This window comes from Atractosteus spatula, chromosome 9 (assembly GCF_055471065.1).
Source record: "Atractosteus spatula isolate fAtrSpa1 chromosome 9, fAtrSpa1.hap1, whole genome shotgun sequence".
NCBI lineage: Eukaryota > Metazoa > Chordata > Actinopteri > Semionotiformes > Lepisosteidae > Atractosteus > Atractosteus spatula.
Genome location: NC_142714.1, coordinates 14,969,828 through 14,990,000, shown reverse-complemented (window position 1 = coordinate 14,990,000; position 20,173 = coordinate 14,969,828). Strand labels below are relative to the sequence as shown.

The following is a 20,173-nucleotide window of genomic DNA, read 5'->3' as shown; positions in this document are numbered from 1 at the left end:
CGCTGTCTTACAGAAACCGAAAGGCCTTGTGAATTCAAGAACAGTGTTTTTCCTTTCTGCACGAAAGAGTTGAAGAGAAATTATGTTTCTTATGAAGCTCTGATTTGGCAACATTGACTGGTATGAAATGCAGAATAGCAAGTAATATTTTCCAAATGTAATATAAAAATATCAATTGGCATGACTTTGTTTTATTATTTGTACACTGATTGGAACATAACTGCAGCATTCTTTTGTTCCCTCCGGGATCTGGACCTTGCAGTAGGTTTAAAATAACGAATATTGTGTCCACTCCTGCTTGGATTGATCAGTTCGCTTAAGCTAGAATTGCATTGTGTCTCTAACTTTAAAAATATACTGCTAATAATGACCAACATGATCTAAAGGCATTGAAAGAGATCTGTACACTTAGCCAACGTTTGGCAGTGCAGACAGGCTGATCCTCCTCATTTAGGGAATACTAATTGGCAGTTAATTAGGAGGATTGATTCTGTTGTCTGATCCCAAGGCCCATCCCTAAATTCATTTGATCTGACTTCTGTTACTGTACAATATTAATTACATTTTTGATATATGTCGAACTGGATTTGGTGCATTTGAGAAAACCGCTTGTGCCTTGAGCACAGTTTTCACCTAGAAATTTGGTAAAGTCAGCTTTGTTGCTGTACAGATTGGCTGATATTTAAATTCCATTAACATTTAGTAGAATATCTAAAACAAAAGAAATACTGAACACAACAGTATGATATTCTTCGTTCTAAAATGGCAAAAATGAATTGTTAGCATATGTGCTCCAAAATGAACAATTGGTGTTTGTAGTATTGGCTTTTATTTTGTATGTTTGTTTGCCTCAGTTTGGCAGTATTAAGATGTCTGTGTGTAATTAACGAGACCTACCTACCTGTCAAAGTGCAATTTGGTTATTTCATCATTGTCTGGCAGCAGTAAATCTCATGGTCTGAGGAGGGCCCCACACAAATGGAAACAGGGCACTTTTCTAAACATGTACTTCATTATGAAAAACAGGTGCCCACAAAAATGTTTTTAAGGTGTACTGGCATCTTTTATTAATCCAACAAAAAATATGAAACAGTTTTCTTAACCGTTATCCAACCAGGGTGTGAAAAGATTCTAAAAAGGGTACCACAGGAGATGATCCAAGAGAGGTTTTATTATATATATTTATAACAAAACCATGGCATTTTATTGGTTGGTTGCTAAATAACAAGGGCTACGTGTTTGAAATGAAGTAGAGCTCTGTTTGCGTGGGTGAGCTTCTTTTTATTTTAAGATGGAAATTCTGTTCTCGGAGCGAAAGAGAAAGAGAGGGAGAGATACAAGGGGAAAAAAGTAGGTTAATTTATTTCATTTGCAGGTATAGAGTAAAAAAAGAAAAGGAAAGAAAGACTGAAGGATGCAGTTTTCATGAATAAGCAGCTTAATGCATCCTGGCACCCACAGTAAGCCTTGTAGGAGCTCAGAGTGCCTCAGGCAATCTGTGAGCAGAATAGCAATTTTATTACTTTGTCATTAAACCAATTTCACAGCAGTATTGTTTGTTAATGAGCAGCAGCAAACGAGCGAAGATGTCACACACTGGAATAGCAGCAAGATTTGTGACCCAGGCTCAGAGCACTAAGATGGGAAGGCCAGAGCTATAAAAACAGGAACTACTTTAAGATAAAATGCAAAGTCTATACAGTCAAGTCTCTGTTTATGAGCTTCCATTTTACTTTAGCGCTCCCGAAGATGTAAAGGTTGGGTTCTTCACATATACTGCACAAATATCTGCCAAATATTAGGGAGGATTTAGACACAAATGCAGCGTTCTGTATGCTTTTTTCAGCACAACAGAAAGACTACAGCAGAGAAAATAGAAAGGTAATAACTTGGGAATCAAAGTTAGTACAAGGAGCATAAAATAGAATGTTTAAAAATACACTGCAAACCTCCCCCACTAACATTTTGCTATAACCACATCAATGAGAGTATTTCATAATCTGACACAATCTTTATTTTTTTTTAACATGTGCTGCAATGAAAACAATTTAGGTTAATCAAATAGAACAGGACTGAGGTTATAGATAAGAACTGAAATATTTTTAAGTATAAGATAAAGTGCTACAGCAGAATGGAACAGCTTCTGAGGGTAAAAAAAAAATGCATTGATCTCAAATGCTTTTGGGAACAGAAGAAAAAAAAATCAGTGATGTTCCTTATTTGTGCATGTCTAGCTTTTCAAATGACTAGGCCTGTGCAGATTATGTGACAATGGTGCCTATTAATACAATAATTAAAGGTTTGAAGTTTTTTTTTTTTCCCGCAGAAGGGTTTTGGAAGGTTTTCTGTTTTGAAAAATGCATTCCTGTCTCACAGTGTAGTCTCTCCACTACATCCAACCAGCTGGTTGCACAGTCCTCCTAATGACAGCACTGTTTTTAAACAGCAGACAGTCCTCCCAGCCATGGGAGTCCAGTTGAGTCTGTTTTCTGCCTGACATGGCAGAACCTCTCAGACAAATCACTGGCTGGACCTGTGCTACTTGGCAGCAGTTCAAGCCTTCTCCTCTGCCAGCACTATTACTGGATAGCAATGCCAGACAGATCAATTCACTTTTACATTCCTGCCATTATTTATAGCATGCCATATATCTGCTCTTTCTTATGAACTAACGATTGGGTAAATACAGTACACATAAAACACAGCAGCAGTGGTTGGGACTAGAGCTGCGAGTTTGCTGATATTGCAAATAATGTTGAAGGCCTGCAGAGCCCGCACAAAAAAAAAAGATTTAAAATAATGAGTTTATCTGTTGAGGGAAATCTCAGCAATGACAGGTTGCTCGCAGGGATGATGATGACAGAGCCTATAGTCAGGATTGCTGGGGAAAGGTGACCAGGTGTGACAAGTTCCCCTTCGGGCTGTTTGGAGTTCAAATCCACACTCTTTTGTGGTTCATATCTCTAAACCCTGTGAACCAGTCAAACACATTCTCTTTCTGTTCAGACACGTTTGTTTGGTGTTTCATCATATCCTAGGTCTAGGACTATTTGCATGGCTTTTAGTTGAGATTATAATTACGTGAATTACAATTTCCCCTTTGTTTGTTTAAGTGTTTTTAATTCAATCCCTAGTGCCCTCTGATTTCATGGAACATGATAATCACCTCGTTATTATAGTCCCCTTAAATAAATGTATATGAGTATTTACTTATTTACTTTTACTCAAATACACTCCAGTGTATTTTTTCACAGTTGTCATAATGACGTTTCAGCACAATAAATGCAAAAATACCAGAGTGCATTAATAAGGTGTATTTAAATATGTGCAAGGAATTATTAAAATGCCTTGAAAAAATCTATTCCTAATTCTCGTATATTACTACACTTTAAGAGATTCTATCAGCACCACATCTAAATAATGTCTGTTATACTCAATTGAGATCTCATAAGCATTTATAAAATTAAGAAATTATGCAAGGCTTGGCAATAGCATTGTGCTTATCAGTAATATTTAGGATTTCCCACAGCTAAATTAATATTTATCTCTTGTTATGGAAATGATGATTTAATTCAGAGACACTATACATGTACAGAATTCCATCTTTGGATTCCTCTTCCCACTAACTCCTCAGAGAGTACGTTGCTACGCATAGCCCAAAGTCATCAGTTTATCTCTGAATTTATTTCAGTGGGACTGTAACACTTTAATTTGTCACCTCCGATAATGTAGTTCATTAGCCAAGCTGTGTTAGAGGTTGGGGGTGGAGCACTCAACTGTCTGGGGTTGTGTCCTTGGCATGAGACCTTAAGACAAGGTCCCATCTAATCTGGAGGATATTACAGGATCTCCCGAACAGCTTGTGATCTGTAAGTTTTCCCCTGTGGTAGCCATGCTGCCACTCCAGAATAAGAAACCATACCACTCACTGCATACATGCACAGTGATTATAAATAACGTCTGTTCAAGTCTGTGGTGAAGTTCCTTTGATCTTATCACTTAGAAATCATATACATGAACAGCAAATCACCCTCACTATTGTGTTTTTCAAAATGAGATACAATTTTAAATCCTCTCCGAGTGGCAGCATTGTGTAATGTTACTTATTTCTGATTAACGAGTGAATTAGACTTTCATTGATCACAAAGAATGAAAAACAGAAATCGTGCATTGCTGCCAGGGTGTGCTGTGTACTCGTGGAATTCTTAATTGAAAGATTGTTTTTTTTATTTTAGTTTTTTAAACTTGTGTTGTTGCTGGTTTTTTTTTGCTTTAAGCTGCCGGGCTTACGTATGCCCTTACAGGGTTAAAATGTGAGAATGATTTGTAAGAAGGCAGGTGTGGAAAATAGAGTAGGTAATGCACACTACTAATGCTGTAAGACTCTGCAAACCCGGCTGTGTAGCCTAAGGGACAAAACTGACAGAGCAGCTCTCGAGCCAGGATCTGCTTTCATTCGCACTGTCTTGACAACACAGCTTTACAGGCTGTGCCTTGGGATTTCAGAAACAATAAGCAAGCATGCAAAAGAGAAATAAAGTTTGCATTCCACCAAACACTGGCCGTGACAGATAAAAGTGTACAGGTATACATTCCAGCCCCAGCCCTCCACCTTTGCAAAGCGACTGAGTCTTCAGAGACTTTGATGCTTACATGATGTAGAACTCTGATGGGAATTTGGCTGGAATCTGACCGCTTCATTGTTTGACTGTTGCCAGCCTACCTTCCACTTTGCAAACAATGCTATTTTTAAGGCAGTTTTGTTTGGCTTGTTCTCCCCAAACAGTGGTCTCTGTATGCTGCTAAGTGTCGGAGGGATAAATTATTTAAGGAGTAATTCACAGCGGCAGCGCAAGTTTGACTGGCCACGTTCAGGATTCATTCGTATTACACAAAACAGCTTCACACAAACTGTCAGGAATCGGCTGGAACTCCGCAAGCCAGCAGGTTGTGATTTCATTAATTTATTTCTTGCCTCTTTAGGGTTGAAAGTTTCATCAAGGTTAAAGCACAGGATTTAATACCCTGCATTACAGCACCCAGCAGTGCTGGACTGCCTTGGTCTTAAAGGGTTAGGTGTCACTTTTTAATTGCTAATAATACATTGCATTTTCACTGCTCTTAACTCTTCCTATTAAACCTCAGGGGAAAAACAGACCACCACTCCCCCTCCTCTCCCTTTTGAAAATGAAAAGTATTTGAGTTATATAATGCCACAATTCAGGCCCCTTTCTCTAGGCCTCTCTTGTGGAGCAGCCAGAAGAGCCCATTATAACTCATAATGGGGTGGCATGAAAAAATGTTTGATATGAAGCAAAGGAAATAGATTGGCCTTATTTCCTTTCTGGGTTTTGTGTCTTATAGACACTTCTGTTGCCTAGACGATGCAGTCAATTGACACTCAATTTTGTTTGAAATATCACGCCTCCATTGTCATTATCAGTTTCCTTTGGTTAATCCACAAATCTGACTGTTTGATAGCTGACAATAAGTGGGGTCAGAGAATAGATTATTATAGTTAAAAAAAAATCCAAACACGATCCCTATTTACAATAGTGTTATGAGATTAGAAGGGCAGTAATGGAAAATAAAGATTGCCTGCTATCCCTTTGGCTCCCTTAAAAAGGCTCTTTGCACACTTGCCTTTGTAGAAGAAAGGGAAAACGACTCTTCCTTTCACTGCTTTTGGATGTGTGAGATCAGGCCAGCCGACCTTATACAGCAAATAGTAATTTTGACGGGGCTAGCACACAGTTCAGGCTGTTTGCTGTCCACAGTAATGATAGAGCAGCGACTCTCTCCAGAGTCAATAAGTCTAATAATTGAGACATTTTAGCCTGCATTCCTGAGTCACTGCTGTTTTCATGAATGACAGGGTTACGTGCAGGCCAGGCTCTCCTGTGTACTGACCTCACCTAAAGGTTTTCAGAGGGTTCAGCAGGGTGGGTACAACACACTTACATTAAACATAACTCAGTACAGGAGCTTAGTGTGTCTTCTCACCCTTTAGTAAAGCATAACTGATAGCACAGCAGGAGCAAATGTACACTTGTGTTGCATTAAATTTGTAAATCAGCATTTTTTACATCCTTCATTAATTCACACTTGTGTTTTGTAATGGGATGTGGATAAATTTGATGTGTCTGCTGATATACCTGTTCTTGAATAGAAATGCAGGCCTATACAAGCAGATAAAAGCTGGCCTTTTTTTTGGATCAAAATAGCTAAAAGCACCAAGGATTTGTGTTATGTGTTATATTTAGACACTGACTAAGGCTAATATTGGCAAACACCAAGTGTTTTGATTCTTGTATCAAAACTGCTGCAAGATGGAGCTATTGTTCCTAAGTACATTTGTAGAGCAGATAGGAGTTCTTCAACTGATTCTTGAACATGGCGCAAAACCTTTAAAGATTTTGGGCAACAAAAACTAGATATATGTCATCAACCATCTAATCCTCACACTTTTTATGAGTAATAATAAAAACAATAATAGCTCTAGTAAAAACATTCTTTAGGAAACATACTTGCCAAAAGAAGAAAGGGGATTAATTAGGTGAAGATTTGCCATTGGTGAGTTTGGGGCATTCTTGACTTATATCATAAGAAGTAGTAGTTCTTGTGCAGGTTAGATGTGCATGGTTGCTACAATAAGGCTCCTTTCATACAGGTGTGTTTATGCCTGAGGCTTGCTGGCCACAGTCCATTCCATTCACAGAAGCTGAATTGAACAATAACTATCATATCTCTTAAAAAATAAGGTGAAGCGTCAAAGGAGATGCCTGAGAGCTTTGTCAGGGCCAAAAAAAACCCTGTTGCAGTTGTCAGAGCTTGTTGATGTTGCAGAGAACAGAACAGTTTTTTCCGCTGGATTTTGTGGTTCTGCCTTAGGAAAGAAAGTAAAATAGAACGGAAGAACAAAGTCCTGCTCTATAAATCAGCAGCTGCTCCTTGCCAGATCAAAGGAGTGACATTCTCTTTCCTGGTCTGCTTGTCCACTTTAGGTGTTTGATAGACAGGTAACAGCTGGCCTGCCACACTGCACAAGGCCGCTGTCTTTCGAGGTATAGAGGGGGATCTCCGGGCTAGGTGCTGGCCACCACTTCATGTGGGATAATACACCTTTGTAGCATTTGATTTATCTTTCAGTGGACCTCTGGCTTACACAACCTCATTTACAGCAACAGATTTATGCAGAGGAACAGAAAAAGACATTCCTATACGAAAAATATTTTGGTCACATTTAGAGCTATTTAAAATGAAGTGTCTTGGCCTCATGCTGGCAATTGGTTAATAATTCATATTATGGCCCCTAGTTAATCCTAGACACCCCCCTTCTGATTTGCATACAGGATCACAAAAAATGCAAGTATGATTTATCAGTTGCATAGGCAACACAACTGAGCCAATTCCACACTGACATCGATGAAAGATGATGTGTAAGAGTGGTAAGTGATATACATAGGCAAGAGAGATTTCTGTCTTGAGGTAACCCCCTGTAAAGTAATGCAGTTATCCATCTTACGCAAGATACTCAAGAAAAGAAATGTGCTGCAGTGCTATTGATTTATTTTAATTAGCAGCTCATTAAAATGTGTCAGTTTGTAAAACAAATATATAATTCTTAGTCTGATTTTACAGTTAAGTCTTAATGATTCGTGCGCACTGCAAGCTTGAAGGAAAATTGGTTTCAGAGTAAATGTGGCACTACGAATGAAGACTTTTTTTTTTCCCTTTTAGCAGAATGTTGAAAAAAGTAAATGGAAAAAAAAACCAGAATCAAAACAGGTCACTGGAAGTTAGCAAAAGAGGGGTAAAATTTTTCCCAGAGAAGTGTTCTGAAAACTATGTAAACAGAACGGTGGTCTTAATGTCAGCATTCTTACTAGAACTTCCAAAATGATTTAGTTTCACTCTGCTTCACATCTGCAATAAATCAAATACAGGGTGAGGTAATATACTATTGCTTGTGTCTCTTGACTCATGTTTTAACTTAAAAAAGAAAGATCCCAGATATGAATAGCTAGAGGAAGTCTCACTGTGTTTTTCTCCTCCCCTTCTTTCAAGTAGCTTTGAAAGATCCTTTTTGATAGTTTATGATAAACCTCCTGATATGAACAATCTGATGCTATAGTTACAGTGCTTAGAAAATGACAATTTGCCCTTATTCTTTATTTACAATACATGGGATTAAAGCCAGGGTGAGCTGTAGAAGCTGCTTATCCATTTTAGTGGGTGATAATTGAGGAGAATTGTTGGTGCACTCACAGGTTTTCTATATGTATAAAATTGATAAATGTTATACATACAGCATGCAGGCTTTTTGAAAACAAAAACAGTAAATGCACTGCTTTTAGTAGTGGCATGACTGTTGAGTTTTATTGCTAAATCACTTTTTTGTGGCAGACAAGGGGTGGAACTTTTAAAAAAGAACTAGAGGAGCAATAGAAATAAATAGGATGAAGGATGCTTAGAAAATAATATTAGGAGTTTGTAGTCATGCTCAGTTAAGATTTTTTTTTCTGGTTCAAAATCCCTGCCAGAAGCTTGGCTGAGAATTTGCCCTGGTAGTATGATGACGATAGGTGCAAATGCTTGATGGATATTATTAGTAAATCGCATAAAGGGACTTTCTTTGTCTGGTTTTTAAGAAATAAGATTTGGAGTAATGGGCCTATTTTCTGGAAGCAGCATGTTAGTTTTTTTTTCTTTTTTCACAAACCTGTCAAACAACTGACCCTGCTTTTGATTGGCTTAGCTGGCTGAGAGGCTTTACTTTTGGCTGTGCGCCAAGTGACTATGGTTTGGCAAGAAGAATTCTTACGGAAGGAATGCTGACAACAGGAGTAAGTTACCAGGTGTGGCCTCAAGTCAGTTAACCAGAAACAAGCACTTTTCTGACTCAAACAAACAAAGAAGCAAAAGGCATACAACAATCTTGAGCAGTACAGATGGACGGTACAACACTGAAAGCATTTTTCTCTTTGCAAAAATTTGCTTCACATTTTCCAAGTCCAAACAAACTACATGCTCCTCTAAAAGTGATATTCATGGGCAAAGAATATCCATCTCTACAAGTCCTTTTTTACTAGAACTGCATCTTTGAAATTTAGCACTTTGCAGAAAATGGGGAACAAATATTGTTCTACAGTGAAACAGCTGTGAAAATTACCCTTTATTTTTAAACATATCTCTTATCTTATATCTAATGCCAAAGGCTGGCATGGTTAAAGCATTTCAGATTTTGATTAAGAAACAGTTCAAGTAGTGTCTTACAGAATTTTATACCTTACTGTTACTGTATTATGTACTCTGTAAAAGAATGTAGCTGTGAGTTTTGTCTAACATATTGTGAACGTGATACACTGACAGGCCTTCAGCAACCTGTGGTTTTGGGAAAAGTGCAAGCAGTCGGTGACTTTTTTAAAATGTGTTTAGCAGTACTGTAAAAGAAAAGAGTAAGCTGCATTTTAGGGTTCTCCAAGTGATGGGACTGTTTTTTATATTCTCTAAATTGATTTTTAAACCCGAACACCACACATGAAGTGTTTTTTTTTGGTTTTGCTAAAGTAAACATTCTGATTAGTATCCACAGAAATGACCTCCAGCTGACCCCTTAACCTTGCCTTTAATTATTTGTTTGAAGACAGTATGGAGTTCTCATGCTGAGAAGCGGTGCAGTGAGGGGGGACAATAATGCCAGGCAGCTCTCTGTGTGCAAGGGAATGTTAAAGGGGAGGCAGAGGGAGAGCAAAAGCTATAATAAAGAGCCTACCAGATGTAAATAATAAAAATGGTTGGAGTAAAAAATAATTTTAGCTAGCCTCCTTTCTTGTTCCTTAGCAGGCATAGAGAAAAAGAGAACAGAGGGGCAAAATGGGTATGCCTTTTGTGTGTGCTGTGATACAAGGCCACAGCATGCTTCATTCCCATCTCTGGAGCTTTGTTTTGTTGTTATAAGCACACACCATTAGCAGCTCATGGGAGGAGAGAAAACAGCCTTATCAGACTGGCTCTGATAATCTCAATTGGCTTTACTCTAGCTGATAAAAGACACTGTGAAGGCAAAAGTGGGTTTTGGTCAACTCCCACCGTGTTACTGTGGCAACTTGTTTAGAAAAGCAGTGAGGAAAATAAAAACATGTCTGCATGTGCTTTTTACAGAGTGGATTTACTCTTGTTGGGACAAGACGAATGTGTGGTAGTCATACACACTGCACTATACACTAAAATGTATAGTATATGCATTTTGCTTTCTTTTTTAATGACTTTAGTACACATCCTTCATATGGGTATTTTACACAGAGGAAACTTTTCCAGGATACCTGTAGTTAAAAGAAAGGAAAAATGGTTGTTAATATCTTCCACTTATTAATATATTTGTACAAGTAAGGAAATTCTCATTATTGCTTAATAGAAACTTGCAAACTCTTAATGCATTGGAAGTACATTCTTGGTACACAGTAGTGTCCCATAATTGTCGAATAGGTAGAGAATAAATTTTGAACTTATGTGTCAGAAAAAAAAACGTGTTTTGGCAGCCCTTGCACTTTAGACTTGCCCAGAAGCCGAAACAAGGAGTCTTTTTCTGTATTTACTTGCTCAGCTGGTTTTGATGCTAGAAGCTTCTTTTAACTGCACCTCAGGCAGGGTGACATTTCTGACAACAAAGGTAGATTAGAAAGCTTAAGATGTTTCTTTGGTCTCAAACTCCCCAAGAAGTTTTCTTTCATGTGTGCAACAAAAAAATGAGAATATGCAAAAATTAAGCTAAAATGTATCATTTCACACTCCTCCATTGATGTCTCCCAGTTTTTATTTTATCATATCTACCTTGATATTATATACAAGTTTTTTTCTTCCTTCTACTGTGTTTCATCCATTCTCCCTACTCCAGAGCTGCCAGTAGAGGAGATTTACTGGGAGACCGCAGTAAATGAGCTACGTTTTCTTTTCCCAACTGTGCCTTTTGTGAATTTGACCGTGTCGCATAAAAGAAGCAGATTATAGCAGTTTCAGTTAATAGGAAAAGAAGGTAAGGGCAGGTACTCAGGGTCTGGGATTAGAGACAAAATTGATTCCAGTCGTTTTCCATCTAATGACTGGTTTCGAAGGAGTGCCTATCAGAAAAAAATGGTAACAGTACCTGATTGAAAAAAGGTCTCTAATATCAAACATATGTTTGTACCTGTAGCATTTTCAGCATGTGTTAATATGTGAAAAGAGCGCCTCATGAAGTAGTGGCAAGCATGTCTTTTGACGAAGCCCTGGGCGTCCCATTCTTAGTTAAAAAGGTTGCCCCTGGCTGGCACTAACCTCTAAATGACCCCTGACTTTACAGTCAAAAACTGCAGGAGCTGTGAAGGCACAGGAGCCTTTGTGGACCAGCACTTATTTGCTGCTGTGGTGGTGATAAAACTTCAGACAGCCTAATTGATGGGCTTGCTGACATAACAATACCTTGTGAAAGCAGAGAGTGGCAAAGCCTGGTCCTCATTTATGGACAGCTGGAAGGGTAGCTGAACCCCCTACAATGAGAGGGAAAAAGAAAGAAGCCATTACAGGCTGCGAACTTTTAGCTTATTTTAATTTCTAATGAGTGATAACTTGCAAATAACATGTTTATGTACATTAACTGTGTCTCGCTGTTGTGGGATGTTTTTTTTAAAAGCAATGAAAAAGGACCTAACTCCTCTGTCAAGAAACAGCCGGATTAAATGGCAACAACTTGGTCCACTAATGCCTCTGGAATTTCTCATCAGTATCCATGGTTACCACATGTAATCAAAACCTCTATTAAGCAAAAAAGAAGAGATCATAAGATGCATAAAAAGGATGTAGTGTTCAACTCTCTACTGTTGTGCTGTTATGTGTTTTAGCTTCTAAAGTAAATTTTGAAATAGTGTTTTGTAGCTCCAGGAGAAGCAAGCTACTAAACAAAGCGCCCAAAGCAAATTGTTGCATTTTGTGAAAAGATATGTACACGTTTATTCTATTTTAGTGATTACATTTATTTTTCTTTATCTTTTTTTCAGGTTTATCAATGCCAGAAGAAGAATAGTACAGCCCATGATTGACCAGTCAAATCGAGCAGGCAAGTCTCAAGTACTAATAGTTTTCCAGTCCTACAGGTGCAAATCTTCATCAAGTTTCTCATCAGGAGTCCCTTCACCTGGTAAATAAAAGCCCACCACAAACTGGAATTCTAGGAGCTGCAGTTTCCAATGTATCCCTTAACCACCCCCCTCCCAGAATTCAGCTGTCAGAAGCAACTTACAAATTGGTGCTAACTGGAGATTTCCTAATCTAACTCAATGAAACTGAAGTCTTAGGGTCTCTCTCTTGTCCAATTGGTAATTGGGCACACAATTGCAGCCACAGCACTGATATGAATCACTTACACAGCTTATCTGCATTAGAGCAGCCTGGGGTAGGTGCAAAGCTTGTCTATTATTATCCACAACTCCCTTGGTGATTTTGTTTTCTTACATATGCCATTACCTCTAGGTCGATCCTTTGTATTTTTCAATGACATTTACGTTGTTGCACCACATCCCTTTATTTCCTTAATACACGTAAATACAGACCTACACATGTGGTCATAATTATATATACACATACACTGTGTATATGTGCATATATCGCCATTTTTGTATGCTTGATGAATGCTTTATACACCCATTGTTAATAGCTGCCTGCATTTTGCTGTTGCCCAACTCAAAAGTAAGTGGTTGGGTTAATAAAGGAAAAGTATGTTAAGTGTGTACAGAACTATGAAAAAACAGTAACATTTCAATGATGTACATGTGTTAAGTATTCTAATTGATTATGGCTGTTTAACTGTTCACTATTAGTCATGAAAACCAACACGTTAAAAAAGTATATAAAACATGTACAAGATTTTCCCCCCATTTTTTATCCTGCTTTTTGGAGAATTTTAGTACATTAGAAATTCAAAGCAATCTACAGTAGTTGTAAGGATTTCTGAAATTTCGTTAGTCATAGAGCTCATTGAGGTGTTGTGGTTTTTCATTTCATTGTGGGAGCAGGGAAGTGGACTCTCTTTGTGGACTTGATTGTGATTTGACCTGCTACTGTAAAACTTCTGTGTTGCTTTTTTTCTGGAAGGAAAAGAAAAAAGTTCTATTCTTTCTTTGTTTTCTCTGTGATTTTTGAATGTTAATATTTTGAGCTGGGAAAGAGGATAAATAAAAGTATGCTCACTTTGATGCGTAGCACAAACATTCTAAAATTAAACCTAATGATGAAAAGTGAAAACTGATCAGGGGTTACTATGTAAATATTAGTTGAATTGGATTCCAACCAAAAAACTTCTAAAACAATGTAGTTTTTTCATGCATGTCTTTCCTGAAATCCCCTGAAGTCCATACATACTATGTATGGTATTTGGTTTGTCTGGTAGCCAAAAGCAGAACAAAATTATATTTGCTGTTTCAGGTGGAGCTGGAACGATTGCTGATTGTTTGGTGTGTCTTCTCTCCTTTCTTCTCTGTGTCCGCGTTTGACTACAATCAGGTTTTCTTCTTGATCCTTCAGTGAGCCAGGGAGCAGCATACAGTCCAGAGGGTCAACCGATGGGGAGTTTTGTACTTGATGGCCAGCAGCACATGGGGATCCGGCCAGCCGGTAAGAAGCTGACCGCCATTGAACACGGTCTCTGTGACTCCATCATCCCCCTTTCTGACAACCAGTTCCATCTACCCCACACATCATGTCCCTCCATCTCAGGGTCTCCATCTTGCCTGTTGCCTGCCTTGCCTGTCTTCTTCTCACCCATTTGGGGATGAAAAAATGAACAAATCTTTTAACACGTCAAGAGATTTGTGCAAGATTTGGTATTTTCACCCCACTTTTTTCCCCCTTTTTATCATTTTTAAACCCCTGAACTATACTAAAAAAATAACAAGGGGTCTGTTCTTATCATCTATTATTCGATCTTGCTGATCTTCTGGCATCTTCTTGGATTTTATCTCCTTTTCTAGGACCTATGAGTGGAATGGGCATGAATATGGGCATGGATGGGCAATGGCACTACATGTAACCTCCATCTTGTAAAGCAAACGCAAAGAAAGGGGGAAGTAAGTACAACTGGGCTCTTTCTCTTGACTTTCAGGCTTAACCTTTTGTTTTAACCCTCTCAAACTCCCCTTCGTCCCCCTTTCATGATTCCAGTTGTAATGCTCACTACTGAATCACCACCAAGTGCAAAATAAAAAAGAGAGAGAGCAGGAGATTGGGATCTCTAACCCACCATCATTCGAAAGTAAAAATCTTCGGCAGTCAGAACTGCGTAGAAATGTATTTATTTCACAATACCAGCGTTATCCCTCTCAGACAGGCAATGCAAATGTTGGACATTTAGGGAAAAATAACATCTTGAGGGCACCAGTTGACTGAGAGAAATTAAGCAGGCTCCAGTGAAGCGATAAAAAAGGAGAAGTGAAACTGTCCTTTGAGTGACATAAATCTGTCAGATAACGATTGATGCCCAAATTATCTTATATGCAAAGATGAAATGCTGCAGTTCATTATGGCTTGTCGAGATATATGGCAGTGGTGACACAGTAGATTCTTCACCAGGGAGTCTGTGTGTTTTGATTATTTCTTACACGGGCCCACTGACTTTCGACACGAGACAGAGAGACAGGAAAGTCAGTCAAATAAATTTAAGGAGGGAGACATTAAAGGATGACTGCATATAAAAGAGGGAATTTCTCTCACCATGGCTAAATGACTGCAGTCTGATTAAGATACCCATTATACCTCTATGAGCACGGTATAGGTGACATTTGAAAAATCAAGACATATCACATCCCAGAGGCACTAAGGCATAAGAAATTTTATTTAACACCTAAACTTCGTTGTTCAATGAGGCACAATATAATAACACTTACCTTGATTAAAAATACTCTTTATATGTAAATAGAGGCCAGATTTCTGAAGGGTCACCACTGCAACACCATTCACAGAGCCCATTTCCTCTTTTTCCCCTGCCTTTGCTAATCGAGTCAAAAACGCAGAGAGCAATGTTCCCTAAAACAGCCACATAGAGACAACATTTGCTCAGCTTGGATAATTCTTAATATAGGCCATATAATTTCTAGACTATTTAATTACATAACATATTTTATGCTTCATGACCAATTACATTAATAGCTTAATACAGAAGAATATTATCCTCTCTTGATTTGATTATGCAGCCACACAATATGGTATATTTGGTACTTAATTATCATCATCCATTGAGCAGGCTGCTGTGCTAGAATAAACAGGGAAGCTGGGACTATACAGTCTGTGTTATTCTCTTTAGATGGTTTTACCACTCCTGTTAATAAAGGAGCCACAGATCTACTTAACGGAATGACTGCAGCTTACAAGACTTGAGATTACCAGCTTACAGTGTCAAAAACATCTGCTCGGCTTTTTAACTGGAGGTGCTCTAGGTTAAATAGAGGTGAACATACATCTCACATTTAATGCTACATTGATTGTTTGTAACCAGATACTCCAAATGTTAAGAACACCGTTTCACTGATATATATATATATTAACCAGTTAATTTAAAAAATCTCAAGTTTTCAATAAATACATATTTTGCTGTTATTATTGCTGCCATTTTTTAATGGTCAGTGCCTTTGCAATTTCGTAATTGTAAGTGTAAGGTAGAGGAATGCAGTAAGTGAGCATGCCTTATGACCTCAGAGCAACCTCTTCCCCCTTACCCTGTATAATCCCCCAGAGAGTCACATTACAAAGCTGACTACAGCCCAGGCTTCATCCCACTTCAGTTTAGGCATGTTTACCAAGTGTACTGAAATGGTCAAATTTACACCATAGTAATGCCTACTCCTGGGATATTCTTATGCGTACCTAACAAAGTAATCAATGCTGACATTTGAACTGCCTTCTTGTATGCACAGGAACTTCTCCTTTTAGTTCTTTTATACTTTCAAAACTCTTTTTCCTTTTATTCTCACTTTCTCCCCTCAGCCTCCTATTTTGAGTAACATACAGTGTATGCCCTTCCTATTACAGCAATAACAATAAAGCAATAACTTTATGCTTATGAGAAGTGTGTTTTCTTCATGTAAAAACATATAAAAGTATATTTTGAATGAATGTTCTCTCTAAAGTGTATTGTGATAGTTGAGCACATTTGAATTATTAAATATGTTCTTTCTAAGTTTAAATCAAATATATTCATTGCAGTGTATCCCTTGAGAAAACAACTATTCAACTGTCACTAAATCCAGCTGGGAAATTGAGTGCTCTTCCTAGCTGGATAAAATTATAGTTAATGTTAATAAAGCTCTTTTTTTACTTCTCAGATTTCAATTTAAGTAACTGCAGATCAAATCTTATTCTATTCATTGACCACATTTTTTACATTTTTGAAGTATACATACAAGGCAAATACTTGTATCTTAAATTCTTTTAAATAATTCAACTTGTTTCCTAAGACCACATGTTCTTGCTCGAAAGTAATCAACTTTTTAAAAACGTTTCTTCTAATGAGCTTGACGTACAAGTCCTTTTATATATCAAACAACCCGTGACATCTGTATGCCTTGCTTGTCTCTCGAATATTTTAAGCCAGAGCTTCAAGAAGCTGAGAGAGTACCTGTATGCACTGCCCATGTATATGTATAGAAATGTAATTTTTACTGATGGTATTTGTGTGTTACAGGTCTGCAAGGCATGCCAGGGGATTATGTACCTCAGGGTGGTCCTATGGGCATGAGTATGGCACAGCCAAATTACACTCCTCCCCAGATGACCTCACATCCTCCCCAGTTACGACACGGACCCCCAATGCATTCATATCTCTCCAGCCATCCTCATCACTCAGCCATGATGATGCACGGTGGACCCCCTCCGCACCCAGGAATGACTATGTCTGCACAGAGCCCCACCATGTTAAACCCTGTAGACCCCAGCGCTGGAGGACAAGTTCTGGATATTCACGCCCAGTAGTATAAGGGAACTTGACAAACAAAGAGAAAAACAACATATAACACATTAAAAAAACTATTCTGAGACTTTTTTTTTTAAAAAAGAAAACCTTTTGACCAGAATTAGACACTTAACGGAATTCCAGATGAGCTGTGATTATTTTTTACTTGTCATTTTGTTATTTTCAACAACGGAGGACCAAGCTAACAAGAACACTTTGTAAAGTCTTGGGCTTTTGTTAAAAAAGAACAACAGAAGATGTTCTCACACACGCTCACACACACATGCTCACAAAGAGAGACACACATGATTAAAAAAAAATAAAAATCACTCTGGAAGATTAAAAAAATAAATGAAAAAGGCTCCAAGAGTTAATAACTACTGTAGTATAAAATATAGAAACTAAGTTAAAACTTGTGCATTTTTGTTGATCACTCAATTTATGTTTCCTGAGCTAGTTTTAGAAGAGAAGTTTATCCCTCCTTTCACACTGTGTGTGTTGTTCCCAGAAGACAGACTGTCTTGGTGCAGCAATAAACAAGCCCGACTGAAAATGACTGTACTGGGCAAAATCTGTTGACCAAGGAACAGAACTACCATCAAGAAGGCTGCTCTACATCTGATCTCTTAAGAAAATTCAGTTTGAAATTGTGTTTTCATGCCCTTCTTTTTTTGGGATCTTGAATGAATGTGCCCTGTAGATAAAGTTCTTAGTTTGAATTGCCCAAGCACTGGATCGTGTTGGTTTTATACTTTTTTTTATTTTATTTTTTATTTTGTATTCTGGACTCTTATTTAAAGAGCCTGTTGAAGGAAGCTTAATGGTGGAATAGCAGCATCCTCCAATAGTTCTTAGCCTTGGAATCGACACAGTTGTCACATGGACAGTATCAACAGTGGTGGATACCTTTGGCATTGAAAGAAGCTATTGATGGTCAGTGCACCAAAAAAACTAAAAAGACAACTTAAATTATGAACTCAAAGCTTGGACAAAGCAAAGAGAATATTGTAACAAACTTCGTACAGAGTTCAGTCTATTAATTGTTTCATGTTAGATATTCTATGTGTTTACCTCAATTGAAAAAGAATGTTTTTTGCTAGTATCAGATCTGCTGTGGAATTGGTATTGTATGTCCATGAATTCCTTCCTTTTTCAGCACGTGTTCCTCACTAGAAGAAAAATGCTGTTTCCCTTAAGCTTTGTCAAAAAACATTAAATACTTGTATGAGGACTGTGACGTTATGTTCAAAAGGTGTTCAGTCACAAATGCTGTAATAAATATTTCATTTTTGATTTTTGTTAGATTTTTGTGTGCCTACATGTGTACAAAAGTTTCTTCCTATCCATTAGATAATGAGTACGAAATCTTAAAGCAATTAATTTATAGATTATTATTATTATTATTCAAGCAGAGAATCACCATCAGAAAACTAAGAGTTACGTTTTTTAACATTCAGCCTACAATATGTCCTGTAATTTCTGAGAGCAGCGTAGTCTTGTTACTTGTACTAATGTAAATTTGTCATTTCATTTTTACACTATTAATTATTTTAATAGATTATTAAAGGGGGCAAATTTAAATCTTTACTAGAGGTGACAGTGGAATGCGTTCTTGCGAGTTTGCTACAGATTGTAGATAACGAGAAAATATTGTTCGTATTATTGAAACATCAAAGTATGAACGTTTTTTTTTATTCGGTTATAACACACACTGTGGTCGTTGATAATTTTCCCTGGCATTGTTATTTCTGTTTTCTGTATGTTAAAACACAGCATATGTTCGAGATTACAATGTCCTATTATTATTGTTATTATTTTTTTATTATTATTATCATCATCATCATCATTAATGGCCTTTTTGCGATAATCGGTGGAAATGCATCATCTTTAGTAGCTTCAAAAAATATATATTTCTGTGTCATGTACTATTTGCATTTAAAACCACCTACATTAGAAACGCGATTAACATGAGAGGGTCTAGTAAATACGAACGTCAAATCAATTAGGTTTTCATATTCAAACACCTTAAATATAAGAACAAGTGCTTTCCTTTGTCACAGAGATCATTATACACGCTAAAATACAGCATCTAATCGTCAACAAAAGGTTAGTGTAAAATAACGCGATGTTGTCCCTAGATTATAAATTCACGTCTTATTTGAACTATTAAGGTGAGGAAATTGTTCTGCACCAAGAATTGTTACTGTTTTACAAATGAATGTTTACCTTATGTCCCAAAACAGCAGAACACGTAGGGTGTTCCTTTTTTTCTCAAGCAAAAAAAAAGGTACAGAAGCTTGCAATTGCAGCTTTTATCAATTCTGCCGCTTCACAGCGACCCCAGATGGTAGAGATTGGCTTGTCCTGCATTTTGTTGCCCGATCCTTCATTTATCCTGTATACTCTTAGTAGTCTGCGGGCGTAGGTATCGTAGCATTAAACCTAAATTATGACAATGTTGACAATGCAGATACTGAGAATTCTTAACCCACCTGCCGGTAGAAACTGAATTTATCTTCACACATTATCAACGGCTACGTATTTAGGACTTAAGTGATTGTTGTTACACTCAGAAAAATGAGTCAGAAACCTTTTAGTAATACCATTGTATTCTCAAAAGCACTATTATTATTATTACTATTATTATTATTGTTGTTCTTGTTATTGTTTTCGTCGTCGTTGTTTATGAGGTCTAAAGTCCCGTTTCCCGTGCCCCGTGTCTTTAGTATGGACCCTAATTTTTATATGACAATAGACAAATGTTCGTAGTTCAATTCCTTCAAGAAATGGAGAACAAAACATAATCTATAGACCCAAACAATTTTAGCTACTCTGTTTCTTTTCCGTAGTTACACTGCTATGGTAAACAGTCCTCATATTACTATTATTACTGTTATTATTACTAAGTCCTCATATTCACATAAAAGCTGCAGCTACCCCAAAGTCCCCTACTTTTACAGCCGTTTACCACCCTGCATCTGCACTAACGATCGAAATGGCTATATCCGTAAAATTCAGCTCAGCATTGAACCAGATTCTTAACTGTAGCTGTACTTTTACTTTTAGAGGAAAAAAATATACAAAAGGACTTTTTAAATCTTTTGATCAATGAAATCAAAGTCTATCAATTTGTAGCGAATGTGGTCATTATCCTCATAATAATAATAATAATAATAATAATAATAATAATAATAATAA

General features: G+C 37.4%; 1 protein-coding gene across 3 annotated transcripts in view; it reads left to right on the top strand.

Annotated features, from left to right (window-relative positions):
• meis2a (Meis homeobox 2a) overlaps window positions 1-18,267 on the top strand; it is a 72,117-nt gene extending 53,850 nt beyond the window's left edge. For 2 of the 3 annotated variants that reach the window (XM_088924814.1, XM_088924816.1), the window contains 4 exons: window positions 12,036-12,094; window positions 13,537-13,647; window positions 14,004-14,099; window positions 16,709-18,267. In XM_088924814.1, the coding sequence (XP_088780940.1) occupies window positions 12,036-12,094; window positions 13,537-13,647; window positions 14,004-14,062 (229 nt within the window). In that variant the 3' untranslated portion in view covers window positions 14,063-14,099; window positions 16,709-18,267. The remainder of the gene's footprint in view (window positions 1-12,035; window positions 12,095-13,536; window positions 13,648-14,003; window positions 14,100-16,708) is intronic. The other variant, XM_088924815.1, reaches the window with a different exon arrangement.
• The last annotated feature ends 1,906 nt before the right edge of the window (window positions 18,268-20,173 follow it).